Source organism: Myotis yumanensis, unplaced genomic scaffold (assembly GCF_028538775.1).
Source record: "Myotis yumanensis isolate MYYU_CA2020_CCGP unplaced genomic scaffold, mMyoYum1.0.hap1 SCAF_13, whole genome shotgun sequence".
NCBI classification, from domain to species: Eukaryota; Metazoa; Chordata; class Mammalia; order Chiroptera; family Vespertilionidae; genus Myotis; species Myotis yumanensis.
In genome coordinates, this window is record NW_027223764.1 from 16,277,603 (window position 1) to 16,302,754 (window position 25,152).

Below are 25,152 nucleotides of genomic sequence, written 5' to 3' on the forward strand. Positions count from 1 at the left end.
GATCTTGCACTCCTAGCTTCCAGGACTGAGACAGGACATTTCTGTTGTTTAAGCCACTCAGTTGTGGTACTTTGTTACGACGGCCCTGGCAAGTTAACACAGAGGGAATACACACATACACACACACTCCTCGCTTAATGTTGTTGATAGACTCATCTCAGACAGCAAAGCAGATAACCAAGTCTCCAGACCCAGCTGCTGTGACAGCAGGTTAGTGAGTGTTACTACTCGAATAGGCACCTGGGGCATCTCACCTGCCATCTCACCCCCCACCCATCAGACTCCAACCACATGCCGACTGCCCGCCAGATGAGTTCTGGAAGTGACTCTTTCTCCATCTTGTCCCGTTTCCAGTGGTGCTTTAGGGTTACCTACTTCCGCCTGTGGGTATCTGTCCTTATCCAGCTCTGATGCCAACCATGTGGTCATCCCAGGATCCCTGGAATAAATTATCGAGAGCCTCCACCCTGGATCCCATCACTTTCTCTAACACACAGCAGCATGTCATGGAATTCATGAACAAGTCCCTTCACTTCCAGCTGACTGCTTCCTCTCGCAGCCCTGACCCTCCCACTGCTGAGCTATTGTATCCCCCATGGCTCCCTCTGGAAAGCCATCTTCCTTCTTCTGTTATCCTTTCTTCAAGGCCTAGCTCTACTGTGTCCTCATCTGAGAAGGCTGCTCTGCTCACCCCAGACACACTGATCTTGCCCTTTCCTGAACTCTCACTGCGTGGCTTTTTTGTTTGGTTGGTTTTTTTAAAAAAAAACTTGTATTTATTGATCTCAGAGAAGAAGGGAGAGGGAGAGAGAGATAGAAACATCAATGATGAGAGAGAATCACTGATCTGCTGCCTCCTGCCTGCCCCACACCGGGGATCCAGCCCACAACGTGGGCATGTGCCCGCGACTGGGAATCGACCTCCAGGTTCATAGGTTGATGCTCAACCTCTGAGCATGGCTTTTTATGCCTCTCAGCAGGCTGACACTCATCCAATATGACTAGGTCAATCCTTGTGCCCTAGCTCTCACCATCATGGACCACGACTTACACTCTGAACTGTACTCATACAACGCATAGAATGTCATAGGTGATGACTTAATTGGAAAGGGATTTGGCTGCTGTCTCGGGGATACCTGGAGTGTCAGGCCTGTTCCCTGAAAGTTGTAATGGTTTTTCCAAGAAAGTCTATATCTCTCCTGTCCATTCATCCTCAAACTCTCCTTATCCTGGGAACTTTCTGAGCAGCGGCCATGCTGCCTCATGCCCACACTGTCTCCCTCACATGGTCTGGTGAGCCCTCAGCCAATAGAATGGACAAACAAACTCAGAGGTTTCCCTTCATGTCTCATGGTCCCCAGGGAGATTGGGTGGCCTTGCCTCTTTGTAAGGGGATTTTCTGGGTCAAGGTACCACCAGGATCTGTAGTAATGTCCCCTCTGTTCCTGAGCTGGAAAAAGTGGATTGAGGCTGGAGGATTGGAGCCCCAAAGCTGGAGTTGCTGGGAACTCCACCCTCTCGGAAGGGCGAGGAGTTGGTCTGTTGTGGGTTACAGATGTACCCCAGCTGGACTTGCCCCCCCCCACACACACACCCCCACTTCCCTCCCCCCCAGTGTTTATTGCTGTTCAGCCCTGAGAAGAGCTGCTGAGTCAGCTTTCTCTGGTGCGGCTAGCTCTCGGAGCCAGGCTGTCCTATATCTCTCACACTATCCACCCCTTAGATAAACAGACCGGCATCCTCCACACACTACGAGGCTCTGATGTGGTTGCAAAGGGCTCCATTAGCCGAACGCCTCTCCCTGTAAGAAGGGCCCTGGCAAAGGGCCCTGCTTTTCTTCCAGCCTGAGTCAGGCCTTTGCTGGAGTGACAGGAGATTCCACTTCCTGCCTGAAAAGGTGGCCTCAGCAGAGGTCTCTGCTGGGCGGAGCCTTCCTTCCTCGCTGCTCACGCACCCAGGCTTCCTCCTCACGGAAGGCCTGGGCAGGCCTGTGCATGAGGCAGCCCCCCTTCGCCTTTCATGTGAGCGGTTGATCTTTCGAACTCAGCCCTGCAAATTGGGCACCGACCAGCTTACAGAACCACTTTGCAGCCTGCCCGGCCCCCTGGGTGGGGTGACGTTTGAATTGTATATCAAACATGGCCCCAGATGTTTATTCCACCGCCCACCCCTCTGAACGGTGCAGCTTTGCGAGCCCCCCACACTGAGTAAACTCAGCTGGGCCGCCTTTATGTGGTTTGTTCTGGAGTCTGAACAAGGGGATTTGCTTTCTTTGAAAGGTGACCTGTGAGCAAAGAGAATATCACCGGCAGCTGGTTAGTGGTGGGCCTAGGGGATGACAGAGAGGGCAGACACCAAGGCTCTGGGCTCAGCAGTGGTGGTGGGATTAGTGACCAGTGTGGCTAGGCTCAGCACCTGAGAGCTAGGGGTGGAGGGAAGCAGCCCAGCTGGGCACCCATGGCTCTGTTGACCCAGTACTCTCAGCGGATGGGCTTGTTGTGGCCCAGGAGGGCCCAGTTTAAATCAGAGGTGGGGGAAGAGGAGAATCTGTTACAGAAGAAGGAGAGGCCAGCTGCAAAGCATCCTCCGAGAGGCCTTCTGAGGGAAAGCTCAAAGCTGCAGGGGTATCAGATGACCCTTGCCTTCCAAGAGGCACACGAACCCATCGAGGGAATTCAGGCTGCTCTTTAGTGGGAAAGGCACAGGGAATAAAACTGTCACTCTGCCAAGCTGACTTTACCTCCTCCAGGAAGCCCTCCCTGACCTCCTCCTCCAGCTCTCAGGTCCTCACCATTCCCGGCCACTCCAGAACTTACTTGTCTGTCTCTAGCACCAGAGTAAAGGTTCACAAACTTCCGGGTGGGGCCAAGGAAGCCACCCCTCCCCCCCCCCCAAGGTGACTCAGGCATTGGCAGACTTCAAAGAACCATCTTGCTCTCCAGCAATCTCTCCAAATGGAAATGTAGCCACGTATGTAACATGAGCCACGTATGTAATTAAATTTTCTAGTAGCCACTTAAAAATGTAAAGCAGCTAAAATCATTTCTAAAGTATTTTTTCATTTAACCAAAATATCATTCCAACATGCAATCAATACACAAATTGTTAATGAGGTATTTCACAGTCCTTTTGTGTGTTTCTTTTACTGTCTTTGAAACTTGGCCCACAGACCAGCAGTTATAGCATCACCTGTGAGCTTGGTGGAAATGCAGGATCTCGGGCTCCTGCCCAGACCTACTGAATCAGATCCTCATTTTACTTTTATTTATTTGTTTGTTTGTTAATCCTCACCCGAAGATATTTTTCCATTGATCTTTTAGAGAGAATGGGAAAGAGAGAGAAACATCCATGTGAGAGAAACCATTGATTAGTTGCCTTCTGCATGCGCCCCGACCAGGGACCAGGCTGGGGAGGAGCCTGCAACGGCAGTACATGCCCTTGACCAGAATCAAACCTGGGGCCCTTGGGTCCGCAGGCCAACGCTCTATCCACTGAGCAACACCAGCTAGGACCAGATCCTCATTTTAACTTGCCTGCAGAGGCTTTGTATGAGTGTTGAGGCTGGGAATCCCTGCTCTAGATCTAGATCGTGAGCTCCTTCGTGTCAAGACTGTGATTTAACTTATGTGTAGCGCCTACAGGGGACCTAGCTTCTAGAAGGTACACAGCACATGTTTTTGGAGGAAAGGAGTGAATGCTTGAATCCCTCAGGCACCCTCCCTCCCCCACTCTTGGCACCACATCCCTATGCCCTGTCCATGAGAATCTCAGAATCTCAGGTCTGAAAAAGAATTTAGGAGTCAGAGATCAGAGGTGTGTCAGAGCCGATAGGAAACTTAAAGTTCCTGTAGCCTCACTCCTTTGAGCCCCACCTCGGGTAAGTCCCCCAGCTTATTGGGTCCAGCCGGCCACCTCCTTTCAGGAGTGAAGTGGTTTGAGAGGGCGTGTTGCTGGGCCTGCCTTTCTCTTCAGTCGTCTCCAGGCTCTCCCTCAGGAAGTCTGTGGAGCCATGGTGCAGGGGCCCAGGTCTGGCCTGCACATAGTCATTAGCCGTCTGCTTCTCAGTCTTCTTCCAGAAAATATTTAAGGCATCTGTAAATATGCATAGATTTCAACAAATTGAAACAAAAATAGAAAAAGTGGTAAAGAAGTGTGCATAGATACACTAGTATTACATAGAGTAGTGAAAAGTCAGAAACAACCTCAGTGTCCAAGACTAGGGGAGTAGCTAACAAAACCATGGCCTCCAAACCGTGAATTCCGTGTCACAGATCAGAAGGCTGATATGGAAGTATTCACTGACGTGGGAAAATGTTCATTACACGGTGTAAGGGTATTGTGCTGAGCTTATTTTATTTCTGGGCATGGAAGAATGTCTGGAATATATATATATATATATATCTCAAAATATTAATGTTGCTTTTGCAGTGGGAAGGATTCTGAGTGATTCTTACTCGCTTTTGGACTAACCACTGCTTCTCTAATTTCTAGTTTTTCCCCTCAGTGAGCATGAATTCTTATGTGATACAGAAATGAAATTTCCAAAATAGAATATGGGTGAGGAAAATGGGAAGAGGAGAAAATCAGAGTCCTACTCTGTGTAGAATTTATTTGGAAAATGTATTGATCTTTTAAAGTCCTAACTACAGCCCAGTGGGTGTGGCTCAGCAGTTGAGCATCGACCCAGGAACCAAGAGGTTGCCGGTTTGATTCCCAGTCAGGGCACATGCCCGGGTTGCAGGCTTGATTCCCCAGTAGGAGATGTGCAGGAGGCATCTGATTGGTGAAGTTCCTCCCTCTCTCATCAATGTTTCTATCTCTATCTCTCCCTTCCTCTCTCTAAAAATCAATGAAAACATATTTTTAAAGTTCTAACTACAGCTTTATACCATTATGGCGCAGTGACCCTATTTACATGTAGCAAGCAATTAGTAAGTTTTTAAAAAAATATGTATTTTTATTGATTTCAGAGAGGAAGGGAGAGGGAGAGAGAGAGAGAAACATCAATGATGAGAGAGAATCACTGATCAGCTGCCTCCTGCACACCCCCTACTGGGGATGGAGCCTGCAACCTGGGCATGTGCCCTTGACCGGAATCAAACCTTCAGTCTGCAGACCAATGCTCTATCCACTGAGACAAACCAGCTAGGGTGCAATTAGTAAGTTTTGAGAGATGGCCTTACCACATTAGGATTTGAAAATTCATGAGCCAGCTTTTCTTCAATTTCAGTCTGTGTTCAGGGAAGTGAAAATTAATAATGGTGCAGTCTCCGTCTTGTTTTGAATGGAATCCGACAGTGACCCGCCCATCACGTGTGGGCTCCAAATAGCCTGTGTATGTTGGATAATGACTTGTGCAAGAGAGAATTCTAAGGTCCTGTGAGAGCTGGATGGATGGGTGGGTGGGTGGGTAAGGGAGTGGATGGATGGATGGGTAGGGATATGTGTTCGTGCACACACCCATGGCATCGAGCATAGGACCACTTTCACCACCTCTAGTGCTAGCACTTTGATCCAAGCCACCATCAACAGGATCCTAACCGGTCTACCTGCTTCCACTGTGTGGCCCATTCACTACCCTGTAGCTCGATCGAGCCTTCCTCTTCACGATCTGGCCTGTCCTGCCTCTTGGGTCTCGTCGCCCATACCTCGGCCCTCGCTCGCTCCACTCCAGCCATGCTGGCCTTTTCAGGCCCTTTGCACGTCCTGTTTCCCCAGCCTAGACACACTCTGCACATCCCTGGGGCCCTCCCCTCCCACGTGGCCTGTGGTCTCTGCTGACCTGCCGCCTGACACGCCTTTCTCACCGCCCCGTATCAAGTAGCAACCAGGTTCTCCGTCAACACCTTATCCTAATTCATGTGTCTTCATAGCACGCCTTCCCCCCACAGAGCACATGTTTATTTGCTTACTGTTTGTCTCCCTCCGCTAAAATGCTAACTCTCTGAGGCCAGAGGCTTTATTTCTCTCTATTGCCCTTTTGTTAGTGCCCAGTGTCCCAAGTACATGCTCAGTAAGTATCTGAAGTAAGGCATGGACTTCAGGTATCATGTGACTGATCTTCCTCATTTTACCAATGAGGCGCCTGCGGGTCAACTAGGGAGCTCCGGGTTCTGCCCCAGATCCCAGGGCTGGGTCCGCAGGGCGAGCTAGCCCTCCCTTCTCCGCTCCTGCCCGTGCCTCGGGAGGGAGATTAACCACATGCACCGGGGACGGGGACGCCGCTGCGGCCATCCTGTCTCCTGTGTGTTTTTCCAGTTTATACAGAATTTCAGCCCAGAATAGCAGAAGAAAAAACATTGTTCCTCCAGAACCCTGGAAACTCTTCCAGTGGGTCTGTCCCTGGAAAAACAGCAGCGATCTCAGGGTGGGAAGGTAGGAAATGGAGGAGGGGGTTCTTCCAGCCTTGGGGGCAAGGGGCCAGCTTTGGTTTTGCAATCAAAATAGCATCGGGGTCTGTTTCCGCAGAGCAGGTTCTGGAAGGTGGGTTTATCTGGAGTATCAGGCGGGGCCTTCCCCTCTCCTGGCCCAGGAGGGTTTGGGATGGCAGGTGACTTAAGGGCTTACCCAGCATATGACATAAAGAAAATGGGCCCAAAGAAGCCTCTGGAAACCTCACTTGCAGGCTGGCCCGAAAGCCTGCTGAGCCCTACCCTGGCCTCACTCAGGGGCATTTCCTGACACCCCCCCCCCCCCCCCCCCCCGGGCCCTCTCCCCCCAAGCCCCTATCCCTCCTTGAGATTGCTCAGACACCCCCTTTGATGCATAGAGAGCTCTGGCCTCCTCCCTCTCATGCCCCATGTGGGTTGGAAATCGTCTGTGAAATGAGAGATTTGAGGCGTCACTCATCCGTGTGAGGACAGTGGGGCTCTGGAGCAGTGGAAGGAGTGGGGGAGGGGTGCTAAGGGCCGTTCCAGTCTTCTGAATCCTGTTTCCTCTGTCTGGCTTCTCAGATGCAGCTTTTGGATAAATTTCCCATCGAAGGTGGACAGAAGGACCCCAAGCAGAGAATCATTCCCTTCCTCCCAGGTAAGCTCTGAGTGACCCTCTGAAGGGATAGGGGCAACCTGGGGAGGGGCAGTCCTTAGGCCAAGAAAAGACTGATTTCAAAGCCAGAAATTCTGGGCAGGGCAGGCCTGCGAAGCTGCATGTTCGCCAGTCCCCAGGGGCTTGGAAGTCCCTGATTTTGAAGGCCCACTGTCCTCACAGAGGCCTCTCCTACCATCCCAGAGCCATCTCTGGCCCCGGGTCATGTAACTTCTGAGGAGTTTCTCAAGCTCTTGGACTTTGGGTCCTTTTTAAGAAAAACACAGAGATCAAGTTCTCCTATGAAAGGATAAAAAACTGCATGCTGAACTCTTGTCACTGGCTCCCATGGTCACCACAGAGAACCTTAAATTGAGCAGCTTCCCGTCTAATCCCCTCCATCCTCCAGGCATATCACCAGGCGAGGCTTCGTTCCCGGCCTGGCCCTGCGCTGCTGAGAGGGAACTTGGAACATCCAATTCCCGGGTTTGTAATGGCCATAGATGTTGCTCCAGTAGAGTCCAGTGCTCTGCCCACCAGGGGCCTGAGAGCCCCGCTGGGATGCTATGGTCACAAGTGTCCCAGAACCAACATGGAGCCAGTGGGTGCCCTGGTGCTGGGCATGAGGAGGAGCCAGGGCTCCAGGGAAAGAGTACCTCATTATTGTTCCACCCGTGGGTGTTGATGAAGGGCTCAGCCTGTGCCAGGCCCAGGAATAAGTGCCCGGGTGGGGCTGGGGTGGCCTGGTCGGTCAGGGGAGATCTGGTCTTGTTTCTGGCCTGTAAGGAATCCTCAAGCTAGTGAGAGAGATAAGGCCCACTCCCCAGTTAGGGAGCCCGTTAAGACAGGATATGACCCTCTCTGTGCTGTGGAGTTCCAGTTTTGATTGGAGCAGGAGCTCATTGTGAACTGAGGAAGGCACCCCTGAAGGAGGGGGCCCTGGAGCTGACCTGGAAGCCTGGGTGGGGTAGGAGGGTGGGGTGAAGCGCACGCTTCCGTCCTGCTGCTGCCATATAGTCCAGTGTCTCTGGCGTCAGGTTGCCTGGCTTCGCCCCAGGAAACCCTGGCTTTGCCCTGGAAACTCTGGCTCTGGTGGTCCAGTGTTCTTTATGCCTCAGTTTCCTCATCCGGAAAGAGGGGACGATAATCATATCTACCTCATGGGGCTGTTGTAAGGATAAAAGGAGCATTCAGTGCTTAGAAGTATAGCTGGCCTCTAGTAGGATCTAAAAAAAAAGCCTTTATTTATAACCCACTCCTAACCTGTGCCTAGCATGTTACACAGCACAGCCACGTAGCTAACTCATTGGATCCCCCCAGTGAAGTTGTATATCCCCATTTTACTGACTAGGAAATTGAGGCCAAGGGAGACTAACAAACTAACACAAGCTCCACAGCCAGGAAGTGTAGCAGCACCAGAACTCTCATCTCTGACTTCTGGGCCAGGGCTGCCCTCCGCACCAGCTGCCCCAGGAGAGGATAACCTGACAGTTGCTGCCCGACCAGGGGCCTCCCTTATTGGTACTCTTATGGGATTGTGGTGGGGATGAAAAGATTTCATGTAAAGCCCTTTGCACAGTGCCTGCCCTGTAGTAAGTGCTGCACAAATGCAGCTGCCCCATTGCTTCCAAGGCCCACTGCCTCCAGTTCTCCTTGCCCCGGAGTTCAAGGGGCCCAGATGAATGTCTGCCCACCTAGAGGGTTACCTTACAGGGGAAGTGCCTGGAGCCTACCTAACAGCTCTTGTAGCAGAGGGTAAGCAAACCTACCTCTTTGCTATGGAGAAAGACACTCTCTCGGGCTCCCCAGGCAAAGGCAAGCGAGCTGTGCACGCCAGAGCACGACACTGCCTCTGTCGTCTAAGGCTGTTTGCTGTGCACACACCTTTGAAAAGATAATCCAGAGCAAAAGGCAGTTAGAGCCCTGCTGACAGACATACAGAAAGGAAGGGAGCCGGGGAGAGTGATCTCACAGCGAGTGTACCTTGTGCTTCCTGGGGCCTCCTGCTCTGTGGGTGGAAATGAAGTTCTTTAGGACACCGGGCTCAGCATGATGGGGTCAGCAGCCTCTCAGAGCAGCCTGCTGTTTACAGAGAACTTTCTGCCTTGTTTTAAAAGACTATTGTGGAAAATCCATCTCCTGTTGCCCATCCTGGGATTGGAGTCGATTTCCTGTGTATCCTGAGTTTGCCAGCCCACGGAGGCTCCCTGGGAGGAAACGGTCATTACAGAGTGAACTAAAGTGTGTAGCTGCTGATGTAAAAAGCAAACAACTGCGACCGGGGACCCAGAGACGTCAGAAGCCAGGCAGCGGAGCAGAGAGGGGTGAACGCACTCCGCCCAGGCTGTGCGGGGTTTCCTCCCTCCACAAGCCATCTGTGTCCCTGGGCCGGCTGGTACGGGCCCCTTGAGCTTCCAGAAAGCCCCTTCACCCGAATAGCCGAGTCAGTCCCACCCATAGGTGTATGTATTCCTGGGTCGGTGAGTCAGTGGAGAAACTGGATAGCTTAGGAAGAAAAGTGAGCCCACAGCCATGATCAAGGTAGATGCTGCCAGCCTGCAAGCAGCCTCGTGACCTTATGTGCTTGGAGGCATGTATTTTTAGACAGCGGGCATGCTCGGGCCCCTTGTGCCAGCTCACCCGTTTACACACCAGCCCCTTCATGAGAGGCCGTGTGGAGCCACAGTGCAGGAGGGAGCTGGGGGAATTGTTAGCAGGGTCTCCAGGGCCTTCCTCTCCCTGCCCCCAGAGCCTTGTGCAGCAGATCCGGTGTTTGTTCCAGGGCAGAAGGAAACAGGGGGAAGGGATGTCTTTAGCTAGAGCTGGCCCATGGTGTGGGGAGAGCTGGCCTTCTCCCTGGGCGATAGGCATTTCTGTGAGTCTCCACCAGATGCCCCTGAGGCTGCCCTCCCTGAAGTGCTGAGGGAGGCAGCTGGCAGTAACTGCACCCCCAAGGGAGAGGGCCTGAGAGGTCTCTGAGCCCCACTGATGACCTCAGACAGTAGGAAAAGGCAGGCCTACGTGATGGAGAGAGAAAAATAGCGTCTGCTGGTAATGCCAGGGTTTAGAAAAGATTGACAAGATTATAGGCCTGAGAGGCACCGTGTGCTGTTTTCAAAGCGGCTTCCGCTGACCTCCTCTGCAAACGCTGGGTCTTCTCTTGCCGTAATGACGGCCCCCACCCCCCAAATCATTCTCTTGCTCTGTAATCTGGGGCGGGCGGTTCTCAGGGCGGCTGTCGGCAGCCGGCCTTGAACGCGACGTGGAAGCGTGTCCGTTCCTGCCCAAGGTGTTTACTGAGCACTTGCTTTGTGCCGGGCCCAGCTGCAGTCACTGATGACGTCACTGAGAACAGGTTCGACTGGGGTGCTGTTCTCAGGAAGTTCACCTTGCAGTGGGGAGCAGAAAGCAAACAAAATCCGATAGCGATAACTTCCAGAACGTAAAATAACCAAGTGGAGCGACAGGTAGCTGGGCTCGGGGCACCTGAGATCGGGTGGGCAAAAAAAGGCCTTTTTGCAGAGGTGACACCTGAACTGAGCCAGGCCTGGGCAGATCAGGGCCCCGAGTGTCAGGCTGAGGAGGCAGCAAGGATAGTGACCTGAGAGTGACTGAGGGTGTGCGTTTGAAGAACAGCAATAAGCAATGAAGTGGGGTTGTGAGGGGGCTGCCCAGGAACAAGACGGCTCCACATCTGTGCATAAGTTGTGCGATGCTGGCCCCATAAAACAGCCTCCAGGGTCAGTCTTCTCATCTGTCAAATGGGTTGATTGTGGTTTAGGAGGACATTCCAAGCAGTTAAAACATGGACAGCGCTGTGTGAGCTGCACAGTGGGAGGCGTACTGCAAGCCTGCCTGTCCTTGACAGTGGCTTTGCTGCGGGACACAAATGTGGGGTGTCCTTTCCCTGCCCTCTCTGTTGATTCAGCTTTTCCCCGCCGCATTTCCTCCCCAGTCACACTTCTTGCTCCTCCTTCCTCGCCTGTGGCCACTTGGAAAGCAGTTTCTGAAGAGTTGATGACTCAGATGGCTGACCTAGGCTGAGCGGTGGGGGAGGCTGTGCAGCCCTGGCCCCGTCTCCTGATAGCAGGATCACAGCATCGCAGTTCTCGGCTCCAGAGCTGCCAGGCCTCACTGGGAATAATGAGCTTTGCAGGAGGCAGCCACTCAAGGATCCGTTTACTTTTGGAAGTAGGTGGGGATTGGGCCCCCTAGCCCTGCCCCGTGTCATCCCACGGTTCCGGACCAGGGAAAGAGTCAGGTCACTTCATTACAACGTGCTCTGTGCGTTCCTTATCCAGGGATACTTCTGGAAGGGCATCAACCTCCTAAACACCCACCCCAAATCCTCAGCCCTGAATGGAGCGTGTGCTAGGGTATCTTCCCCAAGAAGCCTCTGATTTAAGCAGAAACGCACCTTTTTCGAGGTCTCAGTCAGCCCATTTAATTTAACGTGCGGAAAAGCGTGCCCCTGGACTGCGTTCTAGCGTACTGGATTCTGGTGTCACTCTTGTTAATTGCTGTGGCACAAAAGTGAATTAGATAAATTCTAGCAACCAGGAATCCCTTGCATGTTGTCAATATCCCAAGATTCCAGTGATTTCGGGTCTGGGTGACATTACTCATCTCTCCCTCAGCCCCCCCCCCCCCCAAGAAATTGTTTATGTACATGGTACCCAACCATCCTTTTACAGGGTCAAATCCTCTCACACTGCTGTGCCCTAGGAATGGTGCTGTCAGTAAATTCATGCTCGAGTGTAGATGACTGACAGGTCAGGTACCTGAGCCCAGGTATGAGAGAGGTGAGAGCAAGAGGGCAGCTGGGTGTGGCAGGGGAGAGAAAGGAAGAAAGTGCTGGACCTCTGCACCGCGACAAGCCTGGTGGGAGGCTGAGCGAGCTTTCAGCGTGGCTGCCACACAGGGCCAGCGGCGCCCTCGACACACGGACCACTCTCAGGGGCGAGGCTTTGTCCTGTGTGTGATGAGGTCTCTGAAAGGTTCTAGACCAGTGGTTCTCAACCTTCTTAATGCCATGACCCTTTAATACAGTTCCTCATGTTGTGGTGACCCCCAATTTCATTGTTACAAATTGAACATAATGAAAGCATAGTGATTAATCACAAAAACAATATGTAATTATATATGTGTTTTCCGATGGTCTTAGGCGACCCCTGTGAAAGGGTCGTTCGACCCACAAAGGGGTCACGACCCACAGGTTGAGAACCACTGTTCTAGGCTGAGGGGCCGCATGACTGGATTTCTGTTTTTTTGTTTGTTTTAAATATATTTTTATTGATTTCAGAGTGGAAGGGAGAGGAAGAGAGAGAGAGAGAGAGAGAGAGAGAGAAACATCAATGATGAGGGAATCATTGATGGGCTGCCTCCTGCATGCCCCCCACTGGGAATCAAGCCTGCAACCTGGGCCTGAGCCCTTGACCGGAATGGACCTGGGACCCTTCAGTCTGCAGGCTGACGCTCTATCCACTGAGCCAAACTAGCTAGAGCCAGATTTTTGTTTTGAAAGGACCCCTTGGCCCACGCATGTCAGACACACTGGAAGGGCAAGGTGGGTGTGGGGTTGGGGGAGGAGCGTGGAGCAGGAAGACCAGCTGGAGGTGGGGGAGGTCTGGCAAGAGATGAGGGTGGCATGGTTGAGGCTGGGCAAGGGAGTGGAGGGAAGTACGTTTGAGAGGTATTTTAGAGGAACAGCCAAGAGGCCTTGCTGATGGGTTGGTGCTGGGATGAGGGAGAGGATGAGGATGCCCAGGTTCTGTTGGGGGTAGCCCTGGCCCAAATGGCAGAGGGAGCATTTCCCAGCACCCTTCCCCCAACCCCCACCTTGAACATCACCCCTGGGGCTGAAAGAAAATAACTTCCGCCCTCCTCCCTAAGATAGATGAAGCCTTTGGCTCATATGAAAGATGTTTTGTGGTGGGGAGTCCCTGCCATCAGCCTCCTCTCCAGGAGCCTCCAGGCACTGGACATTCTGGTTTCTGGGTCCAGGTTTCTGTTGGGGGCAGCAGGGATAGCAGTGGGTGGTGGTGGAGGAGAGAGAACACTTGGGTCCATTGAGAGGGAGCTCAGCCCCCCTCCTCCTTAGGAGCCGAGAGGCACTGGTGGTAGGTCTCTGCAGGATCTCTGGCCTGACCCCTCCATTGCTAGTCAAGCTCACCCCAACTGGACCTAGGCCTAAGGACAAAGCCCAAGCCAGAGCTCTATCCTGGCAGGATGGAGCTGACCCTTGGAGACGCCCCAGGACCATGTGAACTGATGCACCATTCATCCCGAGTGGTACCATTGCTCTGAGCCCTGCAAACACCTCCCCCTCACCTCCACAGTTCCAAGGACCGATGTCCACTGAGGAGGCCCCAGATGCCAGGCTGCCAGGGCTCCAGACCACAGTGGGCCTGAGGGACTGGCACAGCCTGAACATGGAGTCTGTTCACCTGAATGCCCCTTCAGAAGGCAGGGGAGGAAGCCAAGGGATAGGTGGGGGGTGGCTGGCAGCACCATCCCTCTCTACCCTTCAGGGGCAGGATGTGAGGAGAAAGGGCTATACTTCTGGCTCCCCCAGGACAGCACAAGGGGCCAGCTGGATTTTACCTTAGTGAGAACAAATTGGGGCAGATCTCAGGGAGTTTCCAAAGTTGCGTTGCCAAAGGAAGCTGTGTGACTCCTCAGCTCTGCCAGCCCCAGAGTGTGGTGGTGGTTCTGACAGACCTGAACCTGGCTTTGGGCTCACACAGAGCTGGGTCCAAATGGGTCTTTCTACTTGGTGCTAGTTGTCTGACTTGAAACTGTCTTTTCTGTGCTGGAGGCCGGTAAGCATTGCACTTCAGCACCAGAGGCCCTAGAACCAGACAACCTGAGTCACATCCTGACTCAGCCTCTTCATAGCGGTGGGCCAGCCTTACTCAGCACCTCCATATCTCCTTCATCATTCTCGCCTGTGAAATGCCCCCAGTGCTGTGGAGAGCACCAGATGAAATGCTCTCTATGAAGCACACAGTAAGCACTCGGCACACGGTGAGGATTAGGTGATTGTCAGTGTTGAAAGAACTCAAAAAGTCTGGAGGCTTTGAAATCAATGATAAAGATTTATTCAAGGGTCTTAGCGTTTACAAACTGGTAACAAACCTAGGCAAAACCCCAGAAGTGTTCTGAAGAAGAAAGAAAAGTTATGAGTGCTTGTTGAAAAAAAGTGCATTCTTGAGACTAATCAGCCCTGCATTCTTAGCCCTCGGATTGGTTCAGGACAGATATCAGTCAGATGTCAGGGGTCTGGATGATGGATGCCGGGTGGTAGAGGGTCGGTGTCAGGAGGACTGGTTACGTCCGGTGGTCTGGACAATGGACTCAGATCGTCTGAACATGGGAGTCCTGCAGGGAGGTAATAGGAGGTTATCTGGAGGTCTGGTGTGTGTCCAAATGTACAACCAGACATTGACACAGGACTGGAGAGTTCAAAGAATTTAAGTTTCCAAGCTGGTGAGAACAAGAATGGGGTCTTGCCCCAGCCGGTTTGGCTCAGTGGATAGAGCATTGGCCTGCGGACTCCAAGGTCCCAGGTTCGATTCCGGTCAAGGGCATATGCCCGGGTTGTGGGCTCGATCTCCAGTAGCGGGTGTACATCTCTCTCATCATTGATGTTTCTGTCTCTCTCTCTCTCCCCCTTCATCTATGAAATCAATAAAAATATATTTTTTAAAAAGAATAGGGTCTTTCCTCATACCTCAGCCTTCATAATGTTAACAACCTTAGCAGCTTGATTAAAGCAACTCCATTTTACACCTTCCCTATCTTCACTCTATCATCACTATCGGGCTCATCACAAAACGGTGAGCTGTCTCTCTGGGATCCTTTCCCCCTGTGAGGTCTCATTTCAGGGTTTGCTGCTCAAAATGTAGTTTGCAGATCATCAGCATGAGCATCATCTGAGAGCTTGCAGCACCTGACTGGCGTGGCTCAGTGGCTGAGCACTGACCTATGAATCAGGAGGTCACCGTTCGATTCCCGGTCAGGGCACATGCCCAGGTTGTGGGCTCGATCCCCAGTGTAGGGGGCGTGCAGAAGGCAGCCAATCAATGATTCTCTCTCATCGTTGATGTTTCTATCTCTGTCTCCCTCTCTCTCCCTGAAATCAATAAAAATATATATATATAAAAAAGGAATGCAGAGTCTTGGCTCCACCTCAGACCCACACAGTCACAGTGTGCAGCTTAACGATATGCACAGGTGGTTTATATGCACAGGAAAGTTTGAAAAGCACTGCTTGGTCTACCCACATACTATAAACCACGAAATCTGTTGGTGAATCGATTTCTGACCTCAGCAGAGGTGCACGGGGAGATGAGGCTTCATGCAAGTAACTTGGTGAGGGCTGGTCTGTTGGCCTCATATCTCTGTATATCCCTGAGTTGCCTGCCTGTTTCTGGCTCCCTGAGGGATGGGGGTGTAAGTCTCAGCACAGCCCTCTGTCTCCCATCACCAGCCTAACCAGGAGGCTGCTCGGGACCCCAGCCGCAATCCCTCATCAGCTGTAAGTCAGAAATTTTCTCCCCTCCCTTCCAAGATGAGGTGAATTTGGGGACCAAGGCGATTGCTAAGGTTGTTAATTTCAGAAGCCTCTCTGGTTGGAGATGGGAGAGATTGGCCTACGAGCCCTCTCTGCTTTGAAGGCAGCATGGCACGTGTCCAGTCATTGTACTGTTAGGAGGGGGGAAGGCTTGTGTCTCCTTTAAGGAATCACTAGCAAGAGATTAAAACAAAGAATAAACAGATTTTAAAGGAGTGTCTTTTGCTCTTCTGTATAAAGCAATTACACACCTAAGCTTCGAAGTGAGGGAGCCAGAGGAGGAGAGTTGAGAGTGGTGACTGATAATTTGGTGCCTTCTCTCATGGGCAAGGTTTTCACGTTGGCATCTGGTTTCTGATCTGAAAGGTGAATTTACGACTTTAATCGTGATAATTGGTGAAGATGGTTCAAGACTTGCTCCTGAAAGAGAAAGGGTGGAATAGCTGTTAGCGTATGAGCCGAGTGGCCTAGAATAACTTTTTGTTGAATTGGTTATAGGGGAGAAGTTTCAAACAGCTTTCTGAGGAACTGTATGTAAGGCTTGGAACTTTTAATAGTTGTAAATGAGAGAAGATTTCTGCCTAAGCATTATAGCTACTATTTATTAAGTACATACATTTGCCAGATAATGCACAAAGGGTTTCATGTGCTTACAGTTTATCAATTAATGACAGCCATCCCACTTTATAGAGGAAGACTCACAGGCTAGCAGGTAGATGATTTGCCCAGGGCCACCCAGCTAGTAAGAAACAGAGCTGGGATTCAAACCCCAGTCCTAACACTTCTAAGCCCACATTCTAGGCCACTATTTTCTATGGCCTAGAAGTGCTTGCTCCAGAGTGAGATTGATCAAGGATGTACTGCCTGGAGATTAATAGTTCAAGTTTGATATAAAATGGTGGGTACACCACCTACAACAAGATGTTTTTTTCATTTCTTTAAACTTTGATTCAAGTTTTGTATTGCTTTCTCTTTTTTTTGTATCAATTAAAGGTTGATCAATGTTGTCCCCCCCTTTTTTGTAAGTGTCCAATTCCTACAGTAAAGGTCTAGATTACAGCATTTTCTGGTACTTTTCACTTAACCTACCTAACTTTAACCACCCACCTAGTGGCAGGTGCTGGAATTGCAGGCATAGTATTCAGAATGAAATGGGGAAGGCTGGCTTTGTAAACACAAACCTATAAAATAACCATATGCTGACAGTAATCACAGATAGTGTTCACTCAACCACAGTTCAACAAGAGACTGAAAATGAGGAAGAAAGAAGTCCCACTTTACCTTTATTTTTCTGTGTGATACTAAAGTCAGGAAGTTTTCATGTGGGGCACCAAATAGAACCTTAGGAAACAGCACCTGGCTTACTCGTTCCTTTCTGAAACTTGGTGAGAGAAATTCTGAGCCTACTTTGGCATCCCCAGTTCCTTTTGCCGTGTCTGACAGTTCTTCCTCCCTCCTTGGGATGGTCTCCTGTGCATTGTAATAGGCTTCCATATGTTCATTCAGATTCCCCCATAAGGACAGGCCCTCGCCTCTGCCTGCGCCTGAGTTTCCCCATATATAAACTGCAAGGATTGGCCTTGATACTGTCTAGGTTTTCTCATGGTCCAGACATTTTGTGATCTAACAGATATTAAGACCAAAGGAATAAGTGTCTAACGATGAAACATCATGCAAAAGGAAAAACATTTTAGGGGAGCAGAGGTCTTCTAGGCCAACCTTCAATCCTCCTGTATTGGCAGAATGTGGCCGCCTCTGTATAAGGCCAGCTTTGTGCCCTTCCCCTCCCTGCCCCCCATTTCCTTTGCAAAGTGTAGAAAGCTCCCTTGTCTTGAATGCTTCCCTGCAAAGAGCTCCTGCTGAAAGACTGCACACACAGCCAAGACTTTGACCTTCACCTTTGCCCCCTGACTTACGTGGTAAAAAAGAGTTCTTATCCTCCCCTCTCTAGGTTCTTTGGGGGAAATGTAGCTAGGTTGAGCAAGAATTAAATGAAAATATAAATAGAAACGTGGCCTATACATAACACTGCCCCCAAATCTGGAGGCATGAACACCGGCGGGGCAGCAGACGGTCACAAATCATGATGGCCACGACAGCGAGTGAGCCTTGTGCCAGTGGCTTTGGTGTCTCTTGGGTGGGATACTTCCAGCTTGCTGGTGGGGCCTGCAGAAACCCTCCCTCTTTCTGGGCTCTCGAAGCACCCTCCTTGTTCGCCGCCCACGTGCCTGTCTTCTGCTAAACCCTCTTTGTGTACAGATGCATGTGGTGGAACAGAGTAACGCTGCCTGGCATCAGACCTGGCTTTTCGTCCCAGCAGTGTGCAACTTGGGGAAAGTCAGGAGATATATCCAAGCTCCCATTTCTTCTTTTATGGTCATGGGGATTTTAAAAACTGGAGTTTTAGAAGAGCAGGAACCATGCCTTATTTTATCTTGGTTAACAAGGTGGCATGTAGGGCCAGGTGCCTGGGTTCTAATCCCCGCATTGCACCCTATGAGCTGTTTGGCCTCGGGAAAGTTACTTAACCTCTCTGTACTTCAGTGTCCTTGTCAAATGGGAAGAATAACGGTACCTACTTTGTTGAGCTGTTTGAGGATTGAGTTAATATCTGTGAAGTGCTTAAGCCAGTGCCTGACACACAGTAAACATATAGACGTATTTATTAAATAGAGAAATCCATACATCCCCCATGCCTAGAGTATTACCGGGCACGTAGTAGCTGCTCAGCAAATGTGTTGAGTGAATGACTGGGTAATGGGCCTGCCTGTCCTGCTGTCTGCAGAGGTCATTCAGTAACATTGTGTGAGTTCTTTCTAAGCCCCCAAATGCTTTAGAAATGCAAGTGGGCTTATGATTCTTACCTACCTGGGTGACAGTCTGGCAGGGGTTAAGGCAGACACCCTCGTTGTCCTCATTCATCGTCTCTGCCTTGTACACACTGCATTTCGTTTGCCTGGGAGAAATGTGTGGGCTGAGGCATCTCAGTGGGTAGAAGTGCCTTTTCTGATACCATGTTCAGCAGCAGTGCCAGGCTCTCTGCAGAGCCAAGTACCCCCCTACCCTTCTTAGCATCAGGCCCACCTTTTGGGTAGCGCTGACATAGTTCTCCTTAAGCAAAGCAAGCGCTTAAGCAGATACACGACTGCTGCGTAACAAATCACCCTCCCCCCAATTTAGCAGCTTAAAACAACAATAAACATGCCTCACACAGTTTCTGTGGGCTAGGAATTCAGGAATGGCTTCACTGCATGGTTTTGACTCAGGAGGTTATAGTCAAGAACCTCCTAAAAGCTGGACACCTCCCTCCCCCCCAAGCCCATCTCCTGATCCTTGAGGAAGAAAGGTTTCCGGTGAAAATTGTGGTCCTCAACCTTGTAGGTTCAGGAACCCAGGTGTGTATTTCCGAACACAACTTTAATGGCTCTGCTTTGTGTGGCTCATGTGATCGAAACCCTGTTACTCATTCAGTCTCTAGTCTAATAGCACCACTCATAGCCCACACCCACACCCTGTTACCCCCCACACCCACACCTGTAACCTCCCACCCCACCCACCCACACTCTCTCCATACACACACACTTTCCATTCTCTCTCTCTCTCTCTCTCTCTCTCTCTCTCTCTCTCTCTCTCTCTCCATTCACACACACCTCCCCCCCCCCCCCCCCCCCCCCCTCCAGCCACAATGACCTTACTGCAGCTTATCAGATGTGTCTCATCTCTTCTATCTCTGGACTTTTGCTCAGCCTCTTCCCTTCTCCTGGAACATTTTCCACTTCCTGTGCCTGGCTCATTCCTACCTGTACCCCCACCCCTTGCCCCCCACTGTGGGCCATGCCACAGGGAGAGGCTGCCGGGAAGCTCTGCCCAGCATCCCACAGTCGCCTTTCCTGAGGGCAGCCTCCCCAGGCAGGGAAGGCATGGGGCTGCCCGGGCTGAATAGGGCCCTTTATTCCCAGGCTCCCACAGAGAGGGTGCCGAGCCACTGCCCACCACACCAGCCGCACCCGCCACACCCACACCCACACCCAGTGGGGATGGCCTGGCCCTGATGCCGGCTCTGAGTTAACCACACTCTCTGGCCCCGCTCTGTCTGGGTCCTGGAGGGCGAGCCCATCTCTGCCACAGCCTCAGTCTGAGCCACTGCACAGCGTGTGTGGGGCGGGGAGTGCGTGTGAAGGGGGGTGGGCTGTTTAAATGAAGGAAACAGTCAAAAGTGAGAACGTGTCTACACACACACTCATACTGATTATCCATTCAGCAAATGTCAACGCAGGACCATGTGTGCCAGTCCTTGTGTTGGGCATGAGGATACAATAGTAAGTGAGACATCATCTAAGGTACAAGATCTCATATGAAGAGGCAAGATCATCACAAATCATGGTGAACTCTAAGAGGGAAACAGTCAAGGACCAGAGAGGCCTCCCTTACTTGGAGTGGACTGCTAAGGCCTCCCCATGAGCTGGTGACCTGAAGGACAGGAGGCGTTAGCGTGCAAAGGGCAGCGGGAACTCTGTCCTGGGAGAGAGGACAGCGTGCACGCAGGCCCCGATGTGGAAGAGAACTGGCCGTGTTCGTGGCACTAATTGAAGCCCAGCATGGCTGGCATGATGAGATGAGGTTGGAGATAGGGAGGCGTGAGCCAGATCCTGCGAGACCTCGCAGGCTATGCAAAGGAATTTAGATTTTGTTCTCAGTGAACTGCGAAGTCACAGAAAGGTGTCAGCAAAGGTTTCATTTTAAGAAATTATTCTGGCCAACTGACCGGTGTGGCTCAGTGGTTGAAAATCGACCTATGAATCAGGAGGTCACGGTTCAATTCCAGGTCAGGGCACATGCCTGGGTTGTGGGCTCTATCCCCAGTCTCAGGTTTGCAGGAGGCAGCTGATCAATGATTGTCTCTCATTATTGATGTTTCTATCTCTCTCCCTCTCCCCCTTCCTCTCTGAAATCAATAAAAATATATTAAAAAAGAAAAGAAAAAAGAAATTATTTTGGCTGCTGGGTGGAAAATGGACTGAAAGGGTGGGGGAAGGAATTGGAATCAGACAGACAGAAAATCATCATACAATTCACATGGGCTGTAGGCCTTACCCTTTCTTATGACAACAGGAGCCGTGAGTCGAACCCTTCTGTGTGCCCAGCACCATGTGCTGTGCTTGTCCTGTATGCTATCTTTTTTAAATATGTTTTTATTGATAATATAGAGAGAGAAGAAGGGAGAGGGATAGAGAGATAGAAACATCGATGAGAGAGAAACATACTGGTAAATCGGCTGCGTCTTGCACATCCCCCACTGGGGATGGAGCCAGCGACCTCTTGGTTCACGGGTTGATTCTCAACCACGGAGCCACACCAGCCAGGCCCATGTGCTGTTTCTAGTGTTTCCCAGGCCTATAATCCCATTGGCACAGACAGAAGACATGCTCAGGAAGGTTGAGGTACACAGGACACAGTTATATTTTATTTTGTTTTTAAAATATTTTTATTGATTTCGGAGAGGAAGGGAGAGGGAGAGAGAGATAGAAACATCAATGATGAGAGAGAATCATTGATCGGCTGCCTCTTGCACACCCCACACTGGGGATCAAACCTATAACCTGGGCATGTGCCCTGACCAGGAATCGAACCGTGACTTCCTGGTTCGTAGCTCAACGCTCAACCATTGAGCCACGCCAGCCAGGCCCCCGAACATGGTTTTAAAGGCCTGGGGCATCCACTCTGCAGTTCACCCTCTGTTCCCACTGCCAGCAGCTGAATGGTCCTTGATTTTGATTTTTCAACCTTCCCCCTGGATCAATAATAGAAAAATGCAGCTTGAATGTGAAATCACACCAGTGGCTATGAAGGCCAGCCCCTTAGTCTTTGCCACTTGTCCCGCCGTTAGTGCACATGTGACATGGGTTTACCAAGCACCTTCGAGGGTGTTCAGCCCTGTCCAAGCCCAGCTCTGAATGAGACCACAATGGCACCCAATGGGACCTAAGAACCCCCAGTGGCACCCAAGTGGTATGTGGCCCCAGCGTGGCCACTTTAAGTGATCACTAAGCCTCTCCCTTCCCTGGGGCTAAGGGCCACCCCAGAGGTCAATTACAGGGCCCTGCCTGCCTCCCAGAGTCAGGCTGGGCTGGCCCACGTTCCCTGCCAACGTGAACAGTGCCATTGTGGCCAACATCCTGCTCTGACTTGGTGTCTGCTGGGAACCCCTGCATGCTGGCTACCTTACAGGCAATTCCCAAGACCTGGGCTGCTCGTGTCTGGCAGCCTGTAATGCAATGTTGATCTTACAAGGAATGAAATCCCTCTCGTCTGTGTCAGGCCAAAGACCCACCCTGGTCATTCTCCAGAGCAAGGGGGACCACGTTGGCAGACTCGGGGTTTTGGGTCTATTCACACTGTTCTTCCCAAAGCCAACCCTAGAGTAAGCATTTCCCCTTGTATACTGGTACAGCAGTTACCAAATCGGAAGAGTGTTCACATTTCACAGTGAAAAGGCACCTCGTTCCAGGGATCCAGACTCACATGCACTCAAATTTACTATAACTTGAATCAAATCATAAAGCATGTATTTTTAAATAAACTTGGGGAGAATAAACGTAAATAGCGCTGAAATCAATAATGCGCTAGTGCCCCTTCTGCAATGGATGTCTCCAGTTGGCCTACGTTCTGACATCCATACCCGTACCGAAGTGCTAGCAAACTCCACTGCCATCGGTTCCTTAGCCTCGAAGGTCTTTCCGGTGCAGGCGATACTCCGTTTCTCGGCTTGGACGCTCGTTACACAGGTGGCTTCAGTTATCGACAATTCACTGAGTTACAGACATGCATGAGCACTTGTCCACATGAATATACTCCATACAGAAAGTGGTTTTTTTAACAAAAGAAAGTGTTTTGGTCCCACAGCTCTATAAGGCTGCTCAAAAGCCTTCAATTCCACCTGGTTCAGTAAAAATGGATTAACCTTTGATGTGCCGGACGAGGTGCTTTCTTCTCTAGCAGACACCCATAAATCCCACCAGGCCCCACTGAGGGTGGGGGGATGGAGGATATTCCCTAAAGCCTGGCACTGGTACTAGGTCTGGGCACCTCCAAACCAGAATTTAGGAGACCATTTTCCCCTCCTAGATATGTGCTAATTCTTCGTGTAAGCTGCTGTGGCTACAAGAGGGTTAAGGTTTTTATCTGTGGTGAAATCCCAGTGGGTTTCTGTATCTGTTTTCCTGAGTGCAGTGTGTGGGAGAGGGGGCGGAGGGTGCTGGCTGGGGAGACTCACCTGGCTGAGTCATCCTAGAGTGCCCCAAGGTGGGCAGGAGGAGTGAGTAATCGCTGCCTCTCCAGTGTGTTGTGTTCTCTGCTCTTTGAATTGGGCTGATGGAGGAGGAACATCCCTCAAAGGAGGAATGGATCCATGTGGGAGACGTGGTGTATTTAGGGGGCAGGGGTTTGAATCACAAAAGGCTGCTGAGGCTGAAGGGAGTTAGGATTTGACTCTGAGTAGGGCAGCCAGGTGGACAGTGGGTGCCTGGGAAACACTGTAATGCCTAGAGTCCACAGGGTCAGCGAGGAGATGGGCAGGGCCAGGTTGGGCCCCATCTGCTTGACCTGGAATTGCCAGCTCATAAAACATCCCATTTGTTCAATAGTTGTTATGGGCTGGGATCTGTGTGAAATGCTTTTGTACACTAGTTCATTGACTCCTCACAGTAACCCTTTGAGTGAGGCATGACTATGCCCATGTCGCTGTTTGAGGACACTGAGGTTTAGATAGGTTGTGACTTGTTCCATATCACACAGCAGCAAATGCCAGAGGTACTAGTCAGAAGCCTTCTGGTGACAAAGATGAGACCCATCTCAATCTGATGTAAGAAAAAAAGGTGGAACCCTAGCCGGTTTGGCTCAGTGGATAGAGCATCGGCCTGTGGACTGAAAGGTCCCGGGTTCAATTCCGGTCAAGGGCATGTATCTCAGTTGCAGGGTCCTCCCCAGCCTGGGCCCTGGTCCAGGCACATGCAGGAGGCAACTGATTGATGTGTTTCTCTCACATCACATTGATATTTCTCTCTGTCTCTCCCCCTCCCTTCCACTCTCTCTAAAAATCAATGAAAAAAATATCCTTGGGCGAGGAGTAAAAAATAATTAAATAAATAAAAAGATAGATGTTGACATTTTAAAAAAAGTGGAGATTTCTTGGCCGTCATACTTGAACACTTCAGGGGCAGTGGTTTCAGGCATGGCTGGGTCTAGGCGACCGAATCGTGTGTCTCTCTAGCTCTCAGTTCTGTTTTCTTCTGTTGAATTCATACTCAGACAGGCTTTCCCTGGTGGTAACAGAGATATATATGCAAAGCAGCTTCCTAGCAACTTGGGGCTTACAGTTTATGAGTTAGGAGCCTCTGTAGAAAGAGAGCACTTCTCTTAATGGTTGTCCCAGCAAACGTCTCAGGCTGATTCTGATGGAACCAACTTGGGTCATGTGCTTAATGCTGGACTGTTCTGATTGGTAACCCCAAGAGTTTGGGGTGAGATGTGTCCCATTGAAATCAGACAGAGAATGAAGGAGGGATGGTTCCTTGAAAGAAAGTGAGGGCACTGTAATAAAAACGCTGACAGGCAAAGCCCACCGATGCCTACTCTGCTAGGCTGCACCAGAGGTGGGTTCTTGGCATGGATCTGAAAGAGAGAGATTTGTGTGAGACAGAGCTCAGGGCATGGAGTGAGGATCCCTGGACTGTGGACCTTCCCCACCGGGGCCATGTCCTTCCAGAACCTGCATGTGGCCACTTCCTCAGCATCTGGGCCTCACCTCAACTCTCCCCCAGCCAACATGGTTCTCTCTACTGGTTCGGGTAAAGAGCAAGCAAGGCCAGTAATGCAGGTGAGAAGCAGGACTGGGTGGCAGGTGTAATCTGAGCCAGGCAGAAGGCTAGCGATAGTGGGGGTGTCATCTCAGCTACATCAGGGGCTTAAAGCAGGTGAGCAGGTGGCCTGCCGTCCCCTGACTGCAGCAGGTCAGAGGGCTTAAGACGGTGGAGAGATCCAGGGAAGACCGGTTCTCCCTCTTTCTTCTCCACGGGCATTGCCTGTGCTTTGTCACCCTGTCTTGGTCTGTTTGGGATGCTATAACAAAATACCCTAAACTGAGTAGCTTATAAGCAACAGAAATGTATTTCTCACAGTTCTGGAGGCTAGAAGTTCAAGTTCATAGTGCCAGCATGTCAGGTGAGGGACCTCTCCCAGTTCCAGACCTCAGACTTCTCTCTCTGTCCTCGCCTGAGAGAGGCGCTAGGGAGCTCTGTGGTGCCTCTTTTATAAGAGAACTGATCTCATTCTTGAAGGCTCCGCCCTCATGACCTAATCACCTCCCCAAAGCTGCACCTCCGAATACCATCATATTGGGCACGAGGATCTCAACAGATGACTTTTGAGGGGGCACAAACATTCCGTCCATAGCACAGCCCATAGCATACTTGTCAGTTGGGGGGCGGGGGGAGGACTATCCCTCTAGTAACTCTCACATGTTTCCTCTGATTTGTGTCTGGGAAATTTGTGTT

At 50.9% G+C, this 25,152-nt stretch overlaps 1 protein-coding gene across 2 annotated transcripts in view; it reads left to right on the forward strand.

The window, feature by feature from the left end:
• SH3PXD2A (SH3 and PX domains 2A) overlaps window positions 1-25,152 on the forward strand; it is a 209,967-nt gene that overhangs the window by 70,040 nt on the left and 114,775 nt on the right. For both annotated transcript variants that reach the window (XM_070432353.1, XM_070432354.1), the window contains exon 3: window positions 6,954-7,029. In XM_070432353.1, coding sequence (XP_070288454.1) covers window positions 6,954-7,029 — 76 coding nt within the window. The remainder of the gene's footprint in view (window positions 1-6,953; window positions 7,030-25,152) is intronic.